This window comes from Nicotiana tabacum, chromosome 9 (genome assembly GCF_000715075.1).
Source record: "Nicotiana tabacum cultivar K326 chromosome 9, ASM71507v2, whole genome shotgun sequence".
NCBI classification, from domain to species: domain Eukaryota; kingdom Viridiplantae; phylum Streptophyta; class Magnoliopsida; order Solanales; family Solanaceae; genus Nicotiana; species Nicotiana tabacum.
Genome location: NC_134088.1, coordinates 126,190,739 through 126,212,706, shown reverse-complemented (window position 1 = coordinate 126,212,706; position 21,968 = coordinate 126,190,739). Strand labels below are relative to the sequence as shown.

General features: G+C 35.1%; 2 protein-coding genes and 1 non-coding gene across 3 annotated transcripts; 1 reads left to right on the top strand and 2 right to left on the bottom strand.

Annotated features, from left to right (window-relative positions):
* Positions 1-3,847: 3,847 nt before the first annotated feature.
* On the bottom strand, positions 3,848-3,919 carry TRNAG-UCC (transfer RNA glycine (anticodon UCC)). Its single transcript has one exon. It is a non-coding gene; the product is annotated as a tRNA-Gly (tRNA).
* A 2,070-nt stretch (positions 3,920-5,989) lies between these two features.
* LOC107793151 (phytoene synthase 2, chloroplastic-like) lies at positions 5,990-10,220 on the top strand. Its single transcript, XM_075222252.1, has 6 exons — positions 5,990-6,539; positions 6,941-6,995; positions 7,169-7,337; positions 7,433-7,668; positions 7,759-7,951; positions 8,895-10,220. Exons 1-6 carry the CDS (start codon positions 6,212-6,214, stop codon positions 9,057-9,059), a joined length of 1,146 nt encoding a protein of 381 aa, XP_075078353.1. The 5' UTR covers positions 5,990-6,211; the 3' UTR covers positions 9,060-10,220.
* On the bottom strand, positions 9,954-17,294 carry LOC107793152 (serine/threonine-protein phosphatase PP2A catalytic subunit-like). The gene is made up of 11 exons (XM_016615436.2): positions 16,967-17,294; positions 15,687-15,743; positions 14,949-15,032; positions 13,934-14,005; positions 13,351-13,422; positions 13,152-13,192; positions 12,980-13,046; positions 11,218-11,409; positions 11,019-11,108; positions 10,826-10,933; positions 9,954-10,446 (listed from the first exon to the last, which is right to left on the bottom strand). The coding sequence occupies exons 1-11, from the start codon at positions 17,054-17,056 to the stop codon at positions 10,381-10,383; spliced, it is 939 nt and encodes a 312-aa protein (XP_016470922.2). The 5' UTR covers positions 17,057-17,294; the 3' UTR covers positions 9,954-10,380.
* Positions 17,295-21,968: the final 4,674 nt, after the last annotated feature.

The following is a 21,968-nucleotide window of genomic DNA, read 5'->3' as shown; positions in this document are numbered from 1 at the left end:
CACCACTGTTTAGGATTTCCCACCAAGTTACATTCAGAAAGCATGGCACACAAGTTATCAACATCATCATGCTTTACTACCATGTTTGCTTGATCCCTTTTTCTTGTCTTTCTTCGGAGCACAACACTCCATAGATTTGTGTCCGATTTTTTCACAATTGTAGCAGTTTCTACTGAACCGCTTCTTGCTTGGGTTGTATTTCGGAACAGAAGCCTTCTTCCTCTTTTTGTTATCTTCAACAATATTTGCTCCCATTATTTTTGAATTTCCACGGCCTCTCCTTTTAGCAGCTTTATTGTACTCTTCGATTCTCAACCGAACAATGAGATCTTCAAGGGACATTTCCTTTCGTTTGTGTTTCAAATAATTTTTGAAGTCCTTCCATAACGGAGGCAACTTCTCAATCATTGCTGCTACTTGGAATACTTCATTGATGACAAGACCTTCAGCAAGTAGATCATGAATAATCACTTGCAATTCCTAGACTTGGATAATAACAGACTTGCTATCTACCATTTTGTAGTCCAAAAATTTTGCGGCAACGAATTTCTTCATCCCCACATCTTCAGTTTTATATTTCTTTTCAAGCGCATTCCACAATTCTTTTGACGTCTCCACGCCACTGTATACATTATACATATTATCATCCAATCCGCTAAGAATATAATTCTTGCATAAAAAATTAGAATGCTTTCATGCTTCAATCACGATAAAGCGTTCATTCTCTGGAGTTTTATCTGGAGATCAGGAACATCTTTCTTGATGAACTTCCGGTGTTCGGCTTGTCGATGGGTTGGCAGTCACCGCCGGAACAGCTTGATTTTCGCTTTCAGTCGTCATTTTTTCTGTAAAAGAATGACACAAACAAACGTTTAATAAACGTTTTCAAACTGGAGTAAAATTCACGTAGATTTTAATCTCCAACAAAACGCCACGAAGGCTTTACTCTCCAAAACGGGAGTACGCAAAACCACAAAGGTTTTAGTTTGCAGAATAATAAGAATAACACAAATACAGAAATAAATATTAAATTCCTTAAGATTGTTAGTCCCGCCAATATTGCTGTATTTGTAAATAATAATTCTGGAAAATATAAGTTATCGTAATGAAACAGTAATTAATTCGAGCCCACTGAATTCACAGTGTTTCCTTAAGGAATTTAATCCCCTTCTAGTACCCAAGGTTATGAATTATTTCCTCCCAGGATAGAACAAATCACACACTGGTGTAGCGGTACTTCAAACCCCAGTGTTTCAGCGAACACAAAGTTCGGTAGCAAATCACACTTACAGTTGCTTTGTTTGAAGTTAAAACAATGCAGAACAAAGGAGTAGAAACTCAGAAAATCGTATGGAAATGCTGAGAGGAAGGAGTGCAATGTATAGCCAAAGTTGAGTGTTTTAAGTTTGGTTTATCTTTCTTCAACAGCTGCTGCACATATTTATAACAGTCAGCTTTGAAGATGAACGACCCTCCACCCTGCATGCACTAGCTTGTTTGTAGAGCAAGCACTTGGCCATGGTGGGAAGAGCATTAGGCGGCTACTATTGCAGCTGGTGGTCAATACACAGATTGGAACATATCTGTTATAAATGCGGATAATCTTACGTTAATATTTACTATTAACAAATAAAATCCGAATCCGAAGCCGAAGCCGAAGCCGAAGACGAAGCCGAGCCGAGCGAGCGACAACGACGGCGCGAGGCTTACTTTCTTCTTAACTCTTTAAGAGCTACAAGAAGAGCAATTATATATATACCCACCAAAAATCTTTTCCTCTTCCAATATGGGACAATGTCTTATTGTCAAGAGGGAAAAACTTAAAATTTTACTCAAAAATTTTATTTTTCCCTACATTTCCCATTCACCCTAATTTTAAGACTATTTCATCTTAAATAACAAAAACTTCGACAGTTTTGCTAGCAAAAAAGAAAAAAAAACTACTTTTGTGTTTGTATACAAATACACATATATATTGGGTGAAAATGAAGAACTAATTTCTTACACTCATAATATCGATCTTTATTGGTGAATGGATAGAGATAGATGATCATATCGATAATGAGGAATCGTTGACTATACAAATATTTGACCAAAAAATATAATTTTTTGTTCAAATAATTAATTTTTTGTGATAATGAGTTAAACATAGTTAATAGTAATATTTCTAGATGTGAATTTTGAAAACGTGCCTAGCGTCAAATAGATCTTGTGGAAGAATGACAACAGCGTGCAATAACTATGCCAAAAAGTATGAGCAATAATGTAGTATTTAATAGCAATATGAATAACAATAATAAATGGCATTTAAGTAAATAGGAAGAGTGATTCACCCAATAAAGGATGAACTAGATGATTGCTCCTCCTCGCAGTGATGAGTGACAGACAAATACTAGAATGTTCGAACTATTCTCGAATCTGATGGAAAAGTATGGAATAATATGAATGGGAATCTTGATGAAAATGTAGTGTTTGTATCTTAGTAAAAGAGTGAATCTTTTGTCAAAAGTCAGTTCTTATAAAATGAATGTCACATGCCCCATATCATTGTCTCTTTTCCTATTTATATCAAACATTTTTCTAGTAAACCCTAATAGTACAAGTGCATAGAATATCCTCTAGAATATTCTCTTTAATATCTTATTTTCAAAAATTAATCGTTACCGCTTCATCAACGGTGCTCGACGTCGACCATTGTTGCCATCTCGATCACGAGTCTCGATGCTTCCTGGTCGACCTCGACTGACGACGGCTCGAGGGCTCTTTCTTTAGTGTTATATTATCTTAAATATTCTAGGGCAAATTTTGACTCATACACCAAGTATCTAAGATTACTTACTTGAAGTTGTAAAAGTGTGTTATTAATTTGGAATAGCCTATGAGAATGTTCTTGATATATGCTTTGTTAGGGACCATATATTTTATTATTTGTCACTTCTTTAAGTGATTTTTCATGTTTGGATTTTATCTCGCTTGCCGTTTGAGACTTTGATATAGTAAATGTGGTAGTTTTTGTATGATCTTCTATTGTAGAATCCAAGTATCATATATATTTGTTCCTTCTGTTACTTTGATTTATTAGAGGAACCACCCCTATTAAACAAGGTGGCCTTATTTTATGACAAATCAATTAAAATTGAACACGACCTATACACGTGTATGAAGAAAAAACTAAAATAAAACAAAATAAGAATAAGAAAAAAAACAACCCTTCATTTTGGTCAGACCTCCTTTATGCTGCTTCTTTTTTCAATTTAGAATTCGTAGAATTCTTTTAACAGTACGCGCGGCCTGCTTTAAATTTTTCTCTTTTCCTTTAATCTTCACATTAGAATCAACAATTTCTATCAGAATAAAATTTTGAACTCATCTCTTATGGAGGAAGAAAGATATTGAATGGCCAAATACATATATAGCCCTTCAAACACGATATGAAATTCCATTAGATACATCTAATCAATAAATAATGATTCGAAAACTTCAACTTGTCCGAGATGTATCTCGTGAATACAAGAGTCAACAAAACGAAAAGAGTGTAATATGAAAGTTGGTGGCGTGGTAAATGGTAATGAAAAATGATACATGCATCATTAGAAAATATGAATGGCCAAATATATATATATAGCCCTTCAAACACGATATGAAATTCCATTAGACGCCTCTAATAAACAAATAACGATTTGAAAACTTCAACTTGTCAGAGATGTATCTCATGGATACAAGAGTCAACAAAACAAAAAGTGTGTAATATGAAAGCTGGTGGCGCGGTAATGAAAAATGATACATGCATCATTTAGAAAAAGAAAAAGAAAAAAAAAATACCTTGGTATAAAAAATAGAAGACTAATGCGTCTGCCGGGAGTCGAACCCGGGTCTATTGCTTGGAAGGCAATTATCCTAACCGTTGGACTACAAACGCCTTGTTGTATACTATTCATAGCCCTACATATATATTGCATGTAATTGTATATGTCATATATGGCATGTAATTTTATTTATTTATTTTTGATAGGCAAGGTTTACTCTAGCGATAGAGTATTTCTACAGCCAATCGGCAAATTGAAGGTTCGAATCACATGAAGAGTAAGTAGGACACTATCGATTCTCTTGAGTGGAGCAATGACTTAAAAAAAATCTATAACCAATAAATTGAAGGTTTGAGTCACGTGAAGATTCTCACTCTTTTTTTTATATTATCATATCAAATTTGATATGAAGAGACGTGTATAGGAGCAAATTAATTTTATCAGATCGTACAAAAAAATTGATACACTATCAATGCACAAAATTTAAGCTCATTTGATATTAAGTTGGTTGATAATTTCATAAGGATATCCACGCATTCGAGGAAAACAACAATGAAAAAAAGAACAAAACAATCTTATAAATTGATTTAATTTACTCCCACATCGCATTATTCCAATGTATATACTCTTCTTATTCATACAATATTCCCTCTATTGTTATTTGTTCATATATTGCCAGAAAAGAACCAAACTCTGAAAGCTTCTCTAAGAGGTATCAAATGTAGCCAAGATCCTCAATTATATTTTGATCAAGGGACGATTATTCCAACAAATTTTTAACATTTTGTGTGTAAAAAGACAAAACAGCATTTCGGCAATAAGCATTGTGCCTCTAATACCAACAATACTGTGTATCTAACTCGGTGGCAGAGCTAGAGTATTAAGTACGGGTTCAGATGAATCTAATGGTTTTTGCTTAAATTTTGTACTTGTATTAAAAATTAATTAAATATGTATAAATATTTTATTACGAACCCAATAATTAAGACGAACTATCAATTCAAGTTAAGAACTCATAAACTTTAAATCTTGACTTCGCTTCTGATCTAACTTAGAACTATCAGAAATATTATAACTTTTTGCAGGTGTATGTGTCTTCCGAATATTTTACTTAAACAAATGTCTCGAGTTTGAGTTTGGAGAACCACTTTGTTGGAAGTGTTTTACCCTCCTTAATGAGCATTATGGCGTAAATTGGATTTGTTGGGTTAGTGAACTTCGAAAACTATATGCTTAAAGAATAAAAGTACTAGAAATCTTGCATCGTTTCTTCTACCATAATTCCAACAAACCTAAAGAATGGGGTAACAAGTTTTAATGTGTTTAAAAGTGTAAGATAAAATTTGGAAAATGTAGAACTTGATCATAGTTCTTGAATTCTTTCTCATATATTACCAAAAAATAAAGATCTGAAACAGCCTCTCTAGTCCTCCGGATTAGCCGATTAGGGGTAAGGTCTGCGTACACACTACCCTCCCAGACCCGTAGAATTTTACTAGGTTGTTGTTGTATATTACCAAAAAATAATGTTAACAAATAACAAAAATATATACAAAATATAATACCTATTTAGAAAAGTAAGCACTAGTTTTTGTAATACAAGAAAAGAAGTACATAATTTTTTAAACCAAAGATTGGTGGTCCAGCTATTTGGTAAATCTCACTAGAAATTCACTCCTGATTTTGACTAAGAGACAAAAGAACAATGATCATGGACTAAGAGAACAATCCATATGGGAATCTTGAGTAACATGGATCTCTCCAATAGCATTTTCTTAGTTTATACTAAGCATTCTTAAATAAAATGTTAAAAGAGTTTAACTACTATATCGTCGATGTAAAAGATTCAAACTATTCAGTCACGTAGAAGATAATGGTAGGTAACTGTCCAGAAAAGGTGAGATTATTACAAGCCTGGAAAACAAAGCAGGTTACACAATGTCTGTATAAACGATAACGACTACGCCTCAATCCCAAACAAGTTGGGATCGACTACGCCTTAGTCCCAAACAAGTTGGGGTCGACTACGCCTTAGTTCCAAATAAGTTGGGACAGGTATATGAATCCTCACTAACCGTGTTACTAAGTTAAATTGAATATTAAAAAGCATGGAGGAAATGACAAAGTTGTAACCACCTTTGTGTTTTTTAAAAAGTCTCATAAATAGTCTTTTTTCATTGTAATTGTCAAGTTATAGAACTTTGCAGCCAACCTATTCTAAACTATACTTAATTAAACTCTTAATAACTGAGAGATATTTGTGCCAACCTATTCTAAACTATACTTAATTAAATTCTTAACAACTGAGAGATATTTGTTAGTTCATTGTTATAAATTATCTCCACAGCATTTCTTTAGGCAGAGACTCTCATTTCCTACATCTTCTGTAGTTTGTAAAACAGAAGATGTGTCCAACAATACTTCCTTATTCACCCAACTCTTGCCTTAGAGCAGGAAATGGAAGATTTTCATCTGAAAATTGCAGAGGAAAATTACCTATAAGAGCTGAAGTTCTTACAGTTGCACCTAAGAAGAAGGGACAAAGTAAAATCCATGAATTATCAGTACAAGGAATTGCTCACACTCATCAACGTGTTCGCGAAGTTGTTTGGAGGCAAACACATGTTACAAATGATTGTTATAGAAAGCCAAGTTTTGATCCTATGTTTCTTGAAGAAGCTTATGAATTATGCAGGAAAATTTGTGCAGAATATGCTAAAACTTTCTACTTAGGTTCATCTCTTGATCCCTTCTCCAAGATTGACATATGACAAATAGTATAATATCAAGTTATACGTGATAGATATCTCTTTCTTGTTACAATTTATGGCTTCGAATTTTGCTATAATTGCTAATGTGCTATTAAGTTACACTTTCAAAGTTTTCATTTTAATGGTTATATGACTAATGTCCTAATACCTTGTTGATACTATTGTTTGTTTATTGCTCCCTTTTCTGTTCTTGAGCCGAGGGTCTACCTGAAACAACATCTCTACCTTCATAAGGTAGGGGTAAGGTCTGCATACACACTAACTTCCCCAGACCCCATTTGTGGGATTCCACAGGGTTTGTTGTTGTTGTTATCTCCGAGTTTAACCTCCTTATGACTAAAGTTCAATTTGATCATGTTGCAGGAACTAAACTGATGACTGCAGAGAGACAAAAAGCAATATGGGCTATCTATGGTAAGCTATAGTGATAGAATGATCCCAAGTTTTAAACAAATTACTAGGCCTTAATAGTAAGGTCTAAATTAACAATATCCAGTATTGGAATTGAAGCAAAGATTGTATGGAACTTGTATTTGATCTATATCTTGAAAGTTGAACTGAAAATTGTTCTGCTTCTTTTTTTTGAAATAGATGCAGAAGGACAGATGAACTTGTCGATGGACCGAATGCTGACTACATGAACAACACTGCTCTTGATAGATGGGAAGAAAGATTAGAAGACATTTTCAACTGCAGACCTTATGACTTGCTTGATTCTGCTTTAACTGATACCATTTCCAACTTCCCTTTAGACATCAAGGTACAAAAAGAAATTCAATATCCCCTTCATTCTTGTTAAAAATAGACTAAACTGTTTAGTAAGTTGATACAAATTTTCGCGATTATGATATGTAGCCATTCAAGGACATGATAGAGGGAATGAGAATGGACACGAGGAAAAGCCGATATGCAAATTTCCAGGAACTATATATGTACTGCTACTGTGTGGCTGGAACAGTTGGACTAATGAGTGTACCAATAATGGGAATTGCACCAGAATCTCCAGTTTCAGCTCAAACTGTATATAACTCAGCACTTCATTTAGGCATAGGGAATCAACTTACTAACATTCTTAGAGATGTTGGAGAAGAGTAAGTTCACATTTAGGCCAATTCTTGGTAGTGTAAATCCAACTTGCCATGTTAGATTATCTAACCATTTTTGCTACTGATCTGTTTTAGTGCATTGAGAGGAAGAGTTTATCTGCCACAAGATGAACTAGCACAGTATGGAATATGTGCCGAAGACGTGTTTTCGAGAAAAGTCACTGATCAATGGAGGGAATTCATGAAAGAGCAGATCAGAAGGGCAAAATTCTACTTCAACTTGGCTGAGGAGGGTGCTTCTCATCTTAACAAAGCTAGCCGTTGGCCGGTAAGTTCACTTTCAAAAAGTTACAGTATTAAGTATTCAATTCAAGATAGGCAAAGGCTAATCAAGATTCATGTATATGACAAAACCACACACAGAAAGTTGTGAAAATAAAGGAAAGGTTTAACTACATTTTTCATCCTTGTGTGTGAGTGCGTGTTTGTGATAAAGGTCTCCCACCAACACAGGTACCAAGTAACCAAGTAACTCTGGTCTTTGCCCGACAAGGCTTAGTTAGATCGGAAGAAATCACCTAATGCCTTTTGTCACTGTTGGAATTTGAACTCTGATTTCCCATAATTTTCACCCACTTTATTGACCGCTATACCACGCTCTTGGGTGCAGTTGTGTTTTTGTGTTTCAAAGATCATTTCACATACTCTTACAATATGGACATAACCTTCCTAGACTTTGTGGACTAAAGTGAAATGGTCAAATTTTGCATCCATACCAACTCTAGATGTGATTCAGTCACTCAAAATTAGTGTTCATACAGGTTAAAAACACTTTTGTTTCACAAACAACATTAATATGACCAAATTATCTTCAATGAAAAGTTAAAATAATTTGATTCAATTCAAACGTTCATGGAAGTTATTACTTAAGTTTTTTGTCCCAAACAGGAAACATAAGGATATTCCATTTGTTACGTTGTTCAGATCGATTAGAAGGTATCGAAATAGCTAGAACTGAATGCAAAATGTATACACCTAGGTGGTGGTGGGCATCTAATCGGCTATATAGTATAGTTAGTGGTCGAAAAGATCCTATATTTATGACCAAGAACTTGTCTTTCCTCTTGTTCTCATGACACGAGCGGACAACAGCCATGCAAAGCCTAATTCAACTCGAGGATAGTGTGTACCTAAACCTAAAAAAACAACACTTATGATGTCCTGTTTTTACTAAGTCTTGATCAGTTTGTTATATGTTTTCTTGGGTGCAGGTTTGGTCATCCTTAATTTTGTACAGGAAAATTTTGGATGCAATAGAGGAAAATGATTATGATAACTTAACAAAGAGAGCTTATGTGGGGAGGGCCAAAAAGTTGGTAACTTTACCTGTTTCATATGTTAAAGCTCTATCACTGCCAAGTTTGGCCATTCAATAGACAAAATACAGAAAGTTGTAAGGTGTAAAGATAATTATTGTATTGTATTAATATAGAAGGAAATGCCATTCTCTGCTTGAAAAAACTCCAAATTTGTCTTGAATTCTATGATTAAATCAAGTTATTGACACATGCAAACGAAAGTCTTTTAATTTATTATGTTTTAGAAGATATCAGGTAAGTTTCACATAGACAAAACATGTGGACTTAAAAACATACCACATGCCAAACTATTTACCAGACGTTAGGTCATAAAAGATAGATTAAACTCGACAATCTTAAGTTTAACACTTAATCGCAACTACTATTAGCCAATCACTAGCTTTTGTTATAATAATATCGTAAACGCAAAGAGAAAGAAGAATGTGATGGAAAATTATTTTTTTCTGGTCTAGCCTTTAAGTGATTCCGGAGAATCACTCTTGCATTTTCTCTCCTCTTTTTTTTTTGTATCTTGTGTTGTTGTCACTACCTGTCGCCTCCTTCTTCTCATCTTTTCTTCAGCCGAGGGTATTTCGCAAACAGCCTCTCTGTCTTTCCAGGGTAAGGATAAGGTTGCGTACGTTCCACTCTCTCCAGAACTCACTTATGAAAATACGCTAGGTTTGTTATTGCTCTTATTGTTATGTACCAATTAAGCAACTTTTTCCATCCCGATAATTGAATCATTTATGACTTGATAGTTCAATTTAATGATCCCCACAACAGTACAATTAACTTTAATAACTTCCACTAATTAAAACATATATTGAGTGATTGATGCAGCAAACTAGAATTGGCTGCTGATTAATCCTGTGAAATCGCACATACACTAGAAAGACGTTTAGGCAAGTCTTTTTTATAATCAACTTGAATATAACCACTTTGCAAAATTGAAAAAAAGAGTGCAGACTGAGCAAGGGATAAGAAAATAAATTACTCGAGCACCCATTATAAGGTAAAAATAATATCTTGCCTCTACAGAGCTCACACAAGAGATATCGTCTTTCTACAGGGGGGACAAAAATATCAAGGAAGGAAATGATGGTCCTTTCTACTAGTAACCAAAAAAATATGTAACGAAAAGAAAACGGTTGAACATTGTTTGTTGGAAATGATACATGCAGTAGTGACTCCGTTATCGGTTTAACTGTCTTTTCACTGCATTTCCATGAAGTTTCAGGAGAACTCTGAGAGGAAGAACACGTCACCTGCCCGATGTACATGCTTCATGTAATCGCAGTATCGTGATACTATAGCAGTAATAACTATAGAACTCCTCGGAAGCTCACCAAGTTTAGCAAGACCTGCTGCAATAAATCACCAAGTTTCTGTGGCTTCATCATAAGAAGTAATCTGGCGTTCTTCGGGTTACATCTGGTTCCCCTCTTCTAGGAGCTGGTTCAAACTACAAGAAGAAGAAATTTATTTCAAACAAGAAGAACAATAATCTTTTTGTTCCAATTTATATGGCAACATTTCCTGTTTAGACTGTTCCAAAAAAATGACACCTTTTTTTATTTGGAAATCTCTAACTTTAAACTTTCTATTCCACAGTTAATGACATGCTCTTTATAGCCATAGAAATGTCATAGCATGTTCAAGACAACAAGTTCTAAGAAAACTTTTGGTATGTCTGGAAAAAATTTCTTAGACTTTGTGTCTAGTCAAGCACTACCATATAAAATGAAACGGAGGGTGTAACAATTCTCAAGCTAAGACAATATTATTTGCAAAAACTACTCGTCTGCCATCTTGGAAAATAGCAGTTCGTGAGAGAGAGACACCTGAATGAATGTATGTCCATTGCAGTCGTCAACTTCCAAGATGGATGCCATATTCCCACAGCGGTAGCAATAATTAGGGGCACTAAATATGGTAACCACTTTTTGATCCTGCAACAAGAAAGTGGTTAAATCGGTCTCTCTTGGATCAAATTTGCACGCAAAATATATATATAAGGTCTATAGGACTAGTTACATGTGCCCAATTGAATCCCTCCATGACCAGTTGGTGTGCTCTCACAATTAGCTTTAAGTTGTTGGTGTGGTTAAACTGCTCAGATATATCCTGTTAGAATACAAAACACGATATCCACAGCTTCATTAGCTCATACGAACAAATAAGAACCACTAGATACGTCAAAAAAAATTGAAGTGATACAGAGTAGGTGTGTTACTTGGCCAAATGTATATCCAGCACCCCTGGGTGAAATACCCCAGCCGCAACGATCATCAGGATCAGACCACAAAAGATCACACATAGCCCCTTCATGTGGAACTTCTTGGACTCGGTCAAAATTACGTATATTATCAAGAGTTTCAATAGATGGCGACAAACCACCATGGAGGCAAAAAATTTCGGATTCAACCTAGAAAGATTCCAGAAAACCTGTCAGTACAATTTCAAGACCACAAGAACTTCGGGGGAAAAAAAAAGCAAGTTTAAGATATAAACAAGAAATTGCACAAGAAGCACATCTTTCCTCCTGAAATTATACAGAGAGAAAACCTATATCCATCAACAACAAGCAAGCATTGCAATAACGGCAACAGTGATGATATTTGGCATGTTGGTGCAGTGCTAGTTAGTTTAACTTCAGTCAAAACGCAAGGCCAAAAATAAATCAGTAAGTTTTGTTCTTCCCATCACCGCTCCACCAGATGGGCTAACTTCAGTCAAAAACGCATGGCCAAAATTAAATCAGTAAGTTTTGTTCTTCCCATCACCGCTCCACCAGATGGGGAGAGAGAAAGGGGACAGAAAGGAGCTCTTTGAATAGTTAATTACATGCCAATTAGCAACACGTCTCCATCAAACAAGGATTGATGATTATGTCATACACAAGCTTAAATACTATCTATTCGGCAATCAAAAAAGGGCAGTCCGGTGCACGAAGCATCCCGCATTTACGCAGGGTCCGGGGAAATGCCACCCAAGGGGTGTGATATAGGCAGCCTACCCTGATGCAAGCATCAATGGCTGATTTCACTATTCGGCAATCAAAATGCTTACAAATTTATATTTTGATAATGTTCAATATACACTTATAAATTAGCTGCTATTCCCTTGGCAAAATATCTTGACATTCTCAGAGTGCTAAATGCAAAATTCATATCTGCGTACATACTACCCTCCCCAGACCCACTTGTGAGATTACACTGGGTCTGTTGTTGTTGTTGTACATTTGGGAAAAAGCTTCTCTGAGATAATTTTGTCTCGTACAAGCAAAACCAAGTTGAAATGCATAGAATGCGAGTAATGTAGGTTGCAGAACACTTTGAACATCAGAATGGAGCTCCGAATGTGATTTTGAACCACTAAAAATGTGTTCCCAAATAAGGCCTACATAAAATCTACAAGTCATGTACAAAAACAGCTCATTGGGATGCCCAACATATTGCCGAACCAAATTAGTTTTTTATTTTTTCAATGAAGTAAGTGAACTAGGTTATCCCAATAAGTTCGAATCACATGTTCAAACATATGAACATTTATGCCTAGAGAAAATGTAATATCACTTCTTCCCACCAAATTCAGGAATAGTCAACAACCTAGCTTATTTCGCAAAGCTAGTTTTCCTTCATCAGAAACATGTGCAACCTGTCATTGCTTTTACCATGAAAAGCAGCAACTTCATAGTATGATAATACTATTAGTGCCCCTCCCTTGAGTTAAGAAATACATAAAAGCAAGTTATGGGATGCTTAATTCAACTTAGAACACAACGAATTGGTGTTCAACTTCAAGGCCATCTCAATATAATTCCATGACAATATTAAAAGGTCATTGAATTTCCATAGCCCAAGATTTAAGCATCAGCATCAGCTAAATACGTATTAAAAAGAGAGAAACACAAAGAGACATAAATGTAAAACAAAATTAATAGATAGTACTCGTCCACAAAATCAACATAACTAAATCGAGGAAATAATACGAACCAAAGCCGTGAGAGGGAAATAGTCAAATAGATCTGTGAAAGTCTTCCACACATTGGCATTACCATATCTGTAAAGGGCAAATGCAGTCAGTCAGTTACACCACTCCACCCCCGAAAACAATAAAGTTATGAGACAATGCAACCAAGAAAATGTATAAAATAGGAGGACTCACTTTCGTAAACATTCATCATAAAACCCATACACCTGAGTAATCTGCAAGATGTAAACAGACAATCAGAGCTCAAAATCTAAACATGAACCAAGCCCCAATCCAAAATAGAAATGGAAGAACAAGTATTTGTAATGCAACTCAAAAGGGATCCATTTGATGCAAAATGTAAATAAAGAAATCCTAATATAATTATATATACCTGACGACTCTCATGATTTCCCCTCAAAATTGTAATCCGCTGAGGATACCGAACTTTGAGAGCTACCAAAAGCTGCAAAAACGAACAAGTTAATATTCAAAATGACACCATCACTAGCAAAGTAAGCACGACACTGCTTTGCCCTAAACAATTGAGATATTGGCGCACAACAAAATCCTCCTACTTCTATCCATGAAGAAGTAATAAATCCCCTCTAACTGCACCGATTCAGAAAAGTGTCAATTCGGACCCCATGAATGTACCAGTTTCACTCAAATAGTACACCAATGAAAAAGCTTTGCAAACTTCAGATTTTAGTGGAAAGCATAGAACATATCTCCAAGTCTTAAAGACCACCTCCAAAAAATCATCCCCTCCGAAGCATCTTCCCAAAAAGGTCAACACGATAAGAAGGGAAGAGAGATGTCCAGGGCCTACTGAAGGAAATAAGTAAGCACGGCACTGCTTTGCCGTAAGCAATTGAGATATTGGTGCACAACCAAATCCTCCTACTTCTATCCATGAAAAAGTAATAAAATCACACTAATCGCATTTGGACGTTTAAGAGCTAAAAAAACCTCACCGTTACTGTTTCAACAGAATAGTATCCACGATCTACATAATCTCCCATAAATAGATAGTTAGTGTCAGGACACTGCAAATAAAGAAAAAACAGAACATATTAGAAAAACAACTTTGACTGCCATCGCCTTCATTAAAGTATAGGCATTACAAAATACAAATCATTCTAAAATAAAAAGAAGCTAAAAGTTATCAAGAAATTCACTACAATAGAACCCCAATTGTTTTTTTCCCTCTTTATAACTACTCCCTCTGTCCCAGTTTATGTGACCCTTTTTGCTTTTCGAGATTCAAACTATGTAAACTTTGACCGACATTTTGAAAAACATATTTTCATCATATTGACATGAGAAGAATTGCAATTGATAGTACATTAGTATAGTTTTAGAATGTCTAAATTTTAACTTTTAAAAATCGAGTTAATATAGTCCAACTTAGCTTCAAAGATTAGTCAAATTGACTCTCGAAAGCCCAAAAGGTTCACATAAACTGGGACGGCGGGAGTAGCATTTTATAGCTCACTAGCCATAAAAAGTCAACAAACCCTAAGAGCATGTTAATCAAATGACCAGCCATCTCATAGGATTTCTAAGGATATTAGGTCCTTGATCCTTCCCTTGCATATGGTTTTGTATAGCCCTCGGCTTATGTGAAGGAGTTAAACTACAGTCCCATCCTCGGGGAGAGAGAGAGAGAGAGAGAGAGAGAGAAAGAGTGATTATAGAAACAAATATATACTTCAATAGTTAGATAACAATATATGCACCCTTGTTTATCTCTAAAAACCATATTGAGAACAATTTCCCCTTCCTCCTTCAGCACGCACACACAGAGAGCGAGTGAGAGAGAGTCTTTACCAACCAAATACCTAACATGTTTTCAAATGCTCATTGCCACCGAAAGAGGAAGTGAAAATTAAAAGGCAGTTGTTCTTGCCTAAGCAAGAACCTAGTGACTAGTCCCATAAAGATAAACAAAATCCAGAAAGACAAAGCAAAGGACAAAAGTGCAGGTACCTTCCCACCAATACGAAAAAGCTCAGCAAGATCATGGAACTGCCCATGAATATCACCACATATAGTCACAGGGCTTTTCACTGGCTGCAGCAGGGAAAGTTAAAACCATTCAATCCTACAATAAAATAATCATGCACTTTCTAAATCTTTCTAATAAGACATAAATGTTAAATCTGAAAGCCTGAGAGTTCTCTCAGCTTGATAAGAGAAAAATTTGTTTTTAAGTTCGGGCTCATACAATGAATCAGTATGATCTTGTATCAGATATAAAATCAGATTAGGTACTGTTTTAAGTATATTAATGTAGGCTGAAGCCTTGGTTACAAGCTTGTGGACTAAAGCTTCAACAATCTAGAGAAAATAACAATATTTTATCAGAATACACCTCTCTTTGCACCTCTCATACACCTATATTTAAAGTTTTACACCTCATTGCAATGATGTGAAAGAAAATAAACAGACTTTTTGTAAAGAAAGAAAACAAACACAAATTCCTTCTCAACAGATAAAACAAACACAAATATCCCTGCAGAGACAGATCACGACCATCTTTGTTACCGTGTGAAACTTGAAAACAAATTAACAAAGTAATTAACAAGCATAATTTGGTGGGGAGGTCTTAATTCAAAACAAAAGGAGGAATTTTAAGTCCCGGGCAAGGCCCGTCCTCCCCTCCCAAAAATGAAAACAAACAGCCGCAAAGAAAAAGAGAAAAGGCAATCTTTAAAAGTACAGTACCTGCACGTTGCTTTCATCCATTAAGATCTCTTTTGCTTTCCCGCATAATCCTCTTACCTAGTGACATTAAAATAAAATAAAAGTAAAAAACCCGGCAGATTAAAAATGTAACACCTTTTTTTTACATAGCAAGAAGCCTTAAAGTAAGGCAAATTAAGAGAAGACTACACGCAACAAGCCATTGACAAGAGCGGCCATAGACATATGCTCGAATGTTGTAAGCTCAAAAATGTAACAAGTTCGATTTTGAAGAATGTTCATCGGGCTATCCCAAATATAAGTTTTAAAATCAAGTTTAGCAGAAGAGCCAAAGTATTGCTACAAACTTCTATTTAGACTACTTTCTTTTGGCACGATTAACCACTGGACGCGCTAATTTATCAGATCACTAGTCACTACAGGAATAGAGAAATGCACAGATGGGAACCCTTCTTTTTGTTTTTATTAGAGGGTATGTAATGCCAACCACCATCTTTCAACTTGAAAAACTATTACTATGGCAAGATTACAAGTTCATGAAGACATAACATGAATCACTTGCTGATTAAGAAACATGTTCGAGTATATAAGCTTAAACACAGTTAGACTTCGGCAAGTTATCATTAGGATCTTGGATTGCCTGAAGAAAAGAGAATCAAGACAAATAAGAAGAAAATGTAACCTGACGACATGAACCATTTGTATGTCGAAAACAAGTTGTAACTTTAAGGTAAAAGAACAGCAATACCTAACCAAGTTTTCCACTTGATTTTGTGAAAAATAAGAAAAAACATATTGAGGCTCTTATAGTAACAAAAATATACTGTCTCGGTATATTTCACTGTTTTACAGCTATAGGTTGGAGCCATTACCAAACGACTGAAATTAATCAATCATTCATAAAAAAATTATTTTTTTAAGCTAAATTACAAACTTCACCAACTATTTTCTTCTATAACTATACTCAGTATGGAAATTATAACAAAGAAACTTAAAAGAAAAAAATAGGAAATTGAAAAAAAATTCAAATTTTGGAAATTACCCATATATCAATTCTGAAGAACAAAACAATCTGATTCAAATAATTTCCTCATCACCTCAAAAGTTCCAAAAGAGGAAAAAATATACCACACAGATTCTCAGATCAACAAACAAATCACGAAATGAATAAAAAGACATACAAAAAAACACAAAGAATAATCAAACTCAGATCCAAAAATCTTCCAAAATTCATTAAGGAAAGCAAAACCCGTTAACAAAAACAGCAATAAAATTCAAATGGGTAAAAGGTGAAATTTTACCTCTTGTTCAGATAAGGGCTTGCACTGCATAAGCTGAGCAATTTGCTCATCAAGATTTCCTTGAGATGACACCACTGGATCTAAGCTCATTTTTTTCCTTCTGGGTTTGAATCTTTTCTTCACAACAAGCACAAAAAATACAAAAAGATTGGAACTTTACCACAATTCACAGCAGAAGGGGAAATGGGGGTGGTGGGTTTGATTTGGTTTTTTGTTGTTCTTGTTCAGGTAGTATACGACATCGTTTTCTCAGCTCCACTCAAGAGAGAGAAAGAGAGAGGAGTGAGTGGTGGTGATGGAACCAAAGAAGGGGAAAATTGCAAAGAGCCCTCTTTAGCTTTATTTTTGTTCTTTTACTTTTTCAAGTAACTATTTTTCCTTCTTTATATATTTTTTATATACAATCAATATTTTTTTTATATATATATTTGACTAACGATTATAATTATTTTTATCGACTCATCAAATATATTAAAAGTCTCTTTTTCACTTGGTGTGTATTATCTGGTTTGGGGTCTCAACTCTAAATTGATTTATATTCTAACCGTATAAGGCCTCCAAGATGAAGAAATATATTCTACCAATTTTTTTTTTATTCTAAAAAGTTTAAAGCTACTTGAGGTCGAAATCAAGGTGGAAAAAATGTTAGTCATTCTATCGCAACATTTAAGGCTAAGTAAGTATGTCATTTTATAACTTTACTTTTTGGAAAAATAAACAAGTACTCATATAATTTAATTCCAATAAAAATTATTGATAGGCCTGATTCAAAAATTTTAAATTATTGAATGGCCTCATTCAAAATTTTTGAGTTTTAATTTTTTTTTATTTTTCGATAAAATATTAGGTCGCATGTAATAAAATAACCATTTTTTTATTTCTAAGAGTTCATAATTTGAGATGTTTTACATTTTGTTATAGAGCCCGTTTGGATTGGCTTAAAAAAATTATTCTTCAGCAGAAATAGCTTTTAAGCCAAACAGCAATAAGTTGGGGTTGCCTAACTTATTGCTTTTGGCTTGTTTTAAGCAAATTTTAACTTATTTTAAGTATTTTTTTACTTTGTCAAATACTTAAAAAAACTTTAAAAAAAGTTAAAAGCTAATTTGAGCGGCTTAAAAGTCAATCCAAACACCCTCATATTCGCCTTGCAGATTCTATGTACCTTGAAGAGATAGTTATAAGGTGAATTTATCTCTCCAAATTCACTTTTAAATTTTTTTCTAAATAAAGAATGATGCAGTTATGGCATATATCTACAAGAATGAACTCTCCATTTGGTCTATAGCAAGAGCCAATATCTTCATGTGTCTTTACTGTTCGTTCCGGAGGAGCATTAAAGAATTTTCTTTAATTCCAACACATCAATTGATCCTTAAATGACTAATACCTAGCAAATCCCAAAAGGCAAACAATGATTGTCTAATATTTTTGCTCGAACTCTCAACCTCATGTTGAAAGCAAATGAATTTTAACATTAAAACAATCTTCACTCGTTACACAAATAAATCAATAAGCTTTATCAACAAGGATTAATGTAAACTAGTAATGATTATTTCATTCTTAAACTGAAGTTTTATATTCGAGTCTTAGGTTTGAAGTCATTTTTGTTAGGGAATATTTTATCCCTAATATGGACATCGACTAATTCTAACTTGAAAACCAAACGTAAAAGAGTTGTAGATAGATGTGAGAGTCTCTCTCTCTCAAAAAAATTATATCTCTTCCCAGCTCCCACACACTTTAATTTTTACTTTTTCAACTCAGCCTCCTTGAATGCCCAGACCTCCCAACGAGTCCTAACATCTCTAGTCATGTATCTTCTCTCTCTGATCACGAACCACCTGACATTGGAATCATGTAAATTGTTGATCCCGCCTCACCTGCTTTAAATGCAACTTTCTTACACATACTGGTCTCCAACACGCAATCCTCCTCCTTTCTAACGGCAAACTATACTATCAACAAGGAAATTAACCTCTCAGATGAAAGCACCAACTGTGAAATTGATGATGATAATTTTATTTCACTCACCACCTCTAATAAATCTAGACTATACTCCATATGGTAGTTTTCTATTATTGTCAAAGGTTTTGGGAAAAAAGGACACCAGATTCTCCGAAACAAAATTACCTCACTTTGGAAGTCCACTGAGGATCTCCCATTAATCGACCTAGGGTCTGATTTCTTCCCAATCAAACTTAAAAGGGAAGAAAACATGCATAAAGCTCGTCATGGCGGACCTTGGTTTATTCCCAATTACTTTCTCTCCCCCACCCCCCTTATTAGTAGTCGAAGTAAAGGCCAACATGAGATCAAAGTCAAGTGTCGTATATTCGCTCTCTGTTCAACAAAGGCCATTGATATTCCCTTACTTCTCAAGTTTTAAATTTTATGAGCCCTTCGATTGTATCCCATAATAAAATCTCTCTAATAAACATCTTGTCGATGATTCGATTTTAACATATTATTTAGAATCTTCGTGTGCGCTTTTCGCTTTCGAAAATAAAATCAAAATTTATCGCTCCCAACACACAACTCACATACTCGGCACTGTGGGTTCACCTACCTGAACTTTCCACATAGTTTTATGATTTAAAAATCCTACCACGAGTAGGTTCTAAATTAGGACAACTACTGAAAGTAGATACTTGCACTTCGGCAACCACCAGAGGAAGGTATGCCCGTATTTGTATTGAGGTTCCACTAGAAAAACCACTCAAAATACATATACACATAGCAACCATAAGCAGACATTGATATATGAATGCCTTAATTTACTATATATTAAATGTGGCCATTTTGGGCATACAACATGGAATTGTTACTACGTCCTTAACTCACATACACATCTACTCCATACTGCTAATACACCTTCATCACCTACACCACATACATACCACCTACCAGTATAAGCATAGTGAAACACTGACACTTTTCAAAAGAAATCAAACATACGATACAACAACCGTCCATCCAACATCTACAACGAAGAATTGCAATCCTTCAAACCACCCTTGAACACACGAGCGATAGGGCTGGAGAAGGTGGTGACCGCCCACATGGAAACAACCTCACCAAGTATGTCCTCAAACCCTAATGGGCCATCCCCAGTCCATTTAACACCGGCTAAAGCAATATTGGGAAAAAATGCCATTACAACTATAATTAATCGATTATCCTCGTTAGAAAATATTGATCTAAACTTAACCATAGCAGATCTTGCCTCTAATAGCCCAATGCTTATGTCCTCATCTGCCAAGCCCATCCAACCTAATGAATCCAATATAAACAAAGACACACTTCCTAATGAGAAGCAAAACAACCACTCAACAACAGACCAACAGCCCATGTCCACCAATTACTAGCAAAGTCATACCACTTATGACCATCTCTACCTATAGCACATAAAACCATAGTATTATATCCTGGGCTGGACACGCCACATAGCCCTGAAAAACCATGTCAAATTAATATTACACCTCATGACAAAACCACTAATCCTAACGAATTAAAGGTTGACACATCAATCCACCAAATAGTAACTTCATTTACTCCGCCAAACTCAACGAACCATAGCACACAAAATTTGCATGCTACATTACCCATCCATCAAACCAACCCTACTACATCTCTACTACCATTTAAACATAATCATTCCCACTCACGTGAAAATTCTTATGCAAATCCAAACATCTAATCTTCTGAGATATATGAACAGAACTCAAAATACATACAACTGTCCTTACCCTTCATTAATACTACACCTGTACCATCTACCAATCTATCTTGTACTTAATCTATTACTACATCTAACGTAAATTCTCCAGAAACTAAGCGTGCAGTGTCCCGCCTTCCCCTCAACCCACAACAACATGTACTTGAGGGATACCATCAACGCAAACAATCAATTCTTCCACCTCCCCTGACACAACTCCATGACACCTTAGGACTCCTAAACCATGCTCTGATACCATGTTTGTCACGCCCCGAACTAGGGGAGCATTACCGACGCTCAACCAAGTAAACCCGGTCGAGCAAGCCCACTTTACATTAACATCTCATCATAACTCATTCATGATTTATCAAAACATCATTAGATCATGACTTTTAAATTGAATACATTTGGCTCAATGGCCTACAATCTTTCTCATGATGGGTGCGTAGCCTCATAAATACTGTGAACATAAATGCATGACAAAACTCAAATACTTAATTACATTACCCACAGTGTACATGGAGCTTCTATGACAATAGATACATAAGTACATAAAAAAAACTAGACTCGAATACCCACTAGAACTATAACGGGCTCACCATTATCTGTTGGGGAAAAGGGTGTACTGCTATCACTAATCAATGTCACCTGGTGTGAAATCACCTGCATCCATTAAAAGATGCAGTGCCCCCGCCAAAAGGGACGTGAGTACATGTGGAATAGTACTCGTATGTAAGGCAAAGAGAACGACATATGAAGTTATGGTAACTCAACTAAGAGGCAAATGAAGTACTTCAAGAAACTACGAAAACATCCCATAGAGTCACATTTCAAGTCTTATTATACTTGCATCATTCTAAACTTCTTTTAGGATTAACTGAGCCATATGAACTATACGTGGAATATATAATATAATGTAATTGAAACAACATGTACAAACAAGGGCAATAAAAGTGGCACTTATTGTCTGCGTTAACAATGTGTTTCACTAGACCGTCCATATCCCTCTCTTATTTTACATTTATACATTCACATGTGCGTCTCATTGACCATCCATAGTGTTTACATATCATATTATACACCTATGCATCTCATAGACCGTCCATAGTATTTATTCATACCGTACACCTATACATTTCATACACAATACACCTATGCATTTCATAAACCATCCATAGGATTTCATACATAATACACCTATGTGTTTCATGGACCGTTTATAGGATCACATATACAATACACTTATGTATTTCATAGACCGTCTATAGTATTCACATATTATAT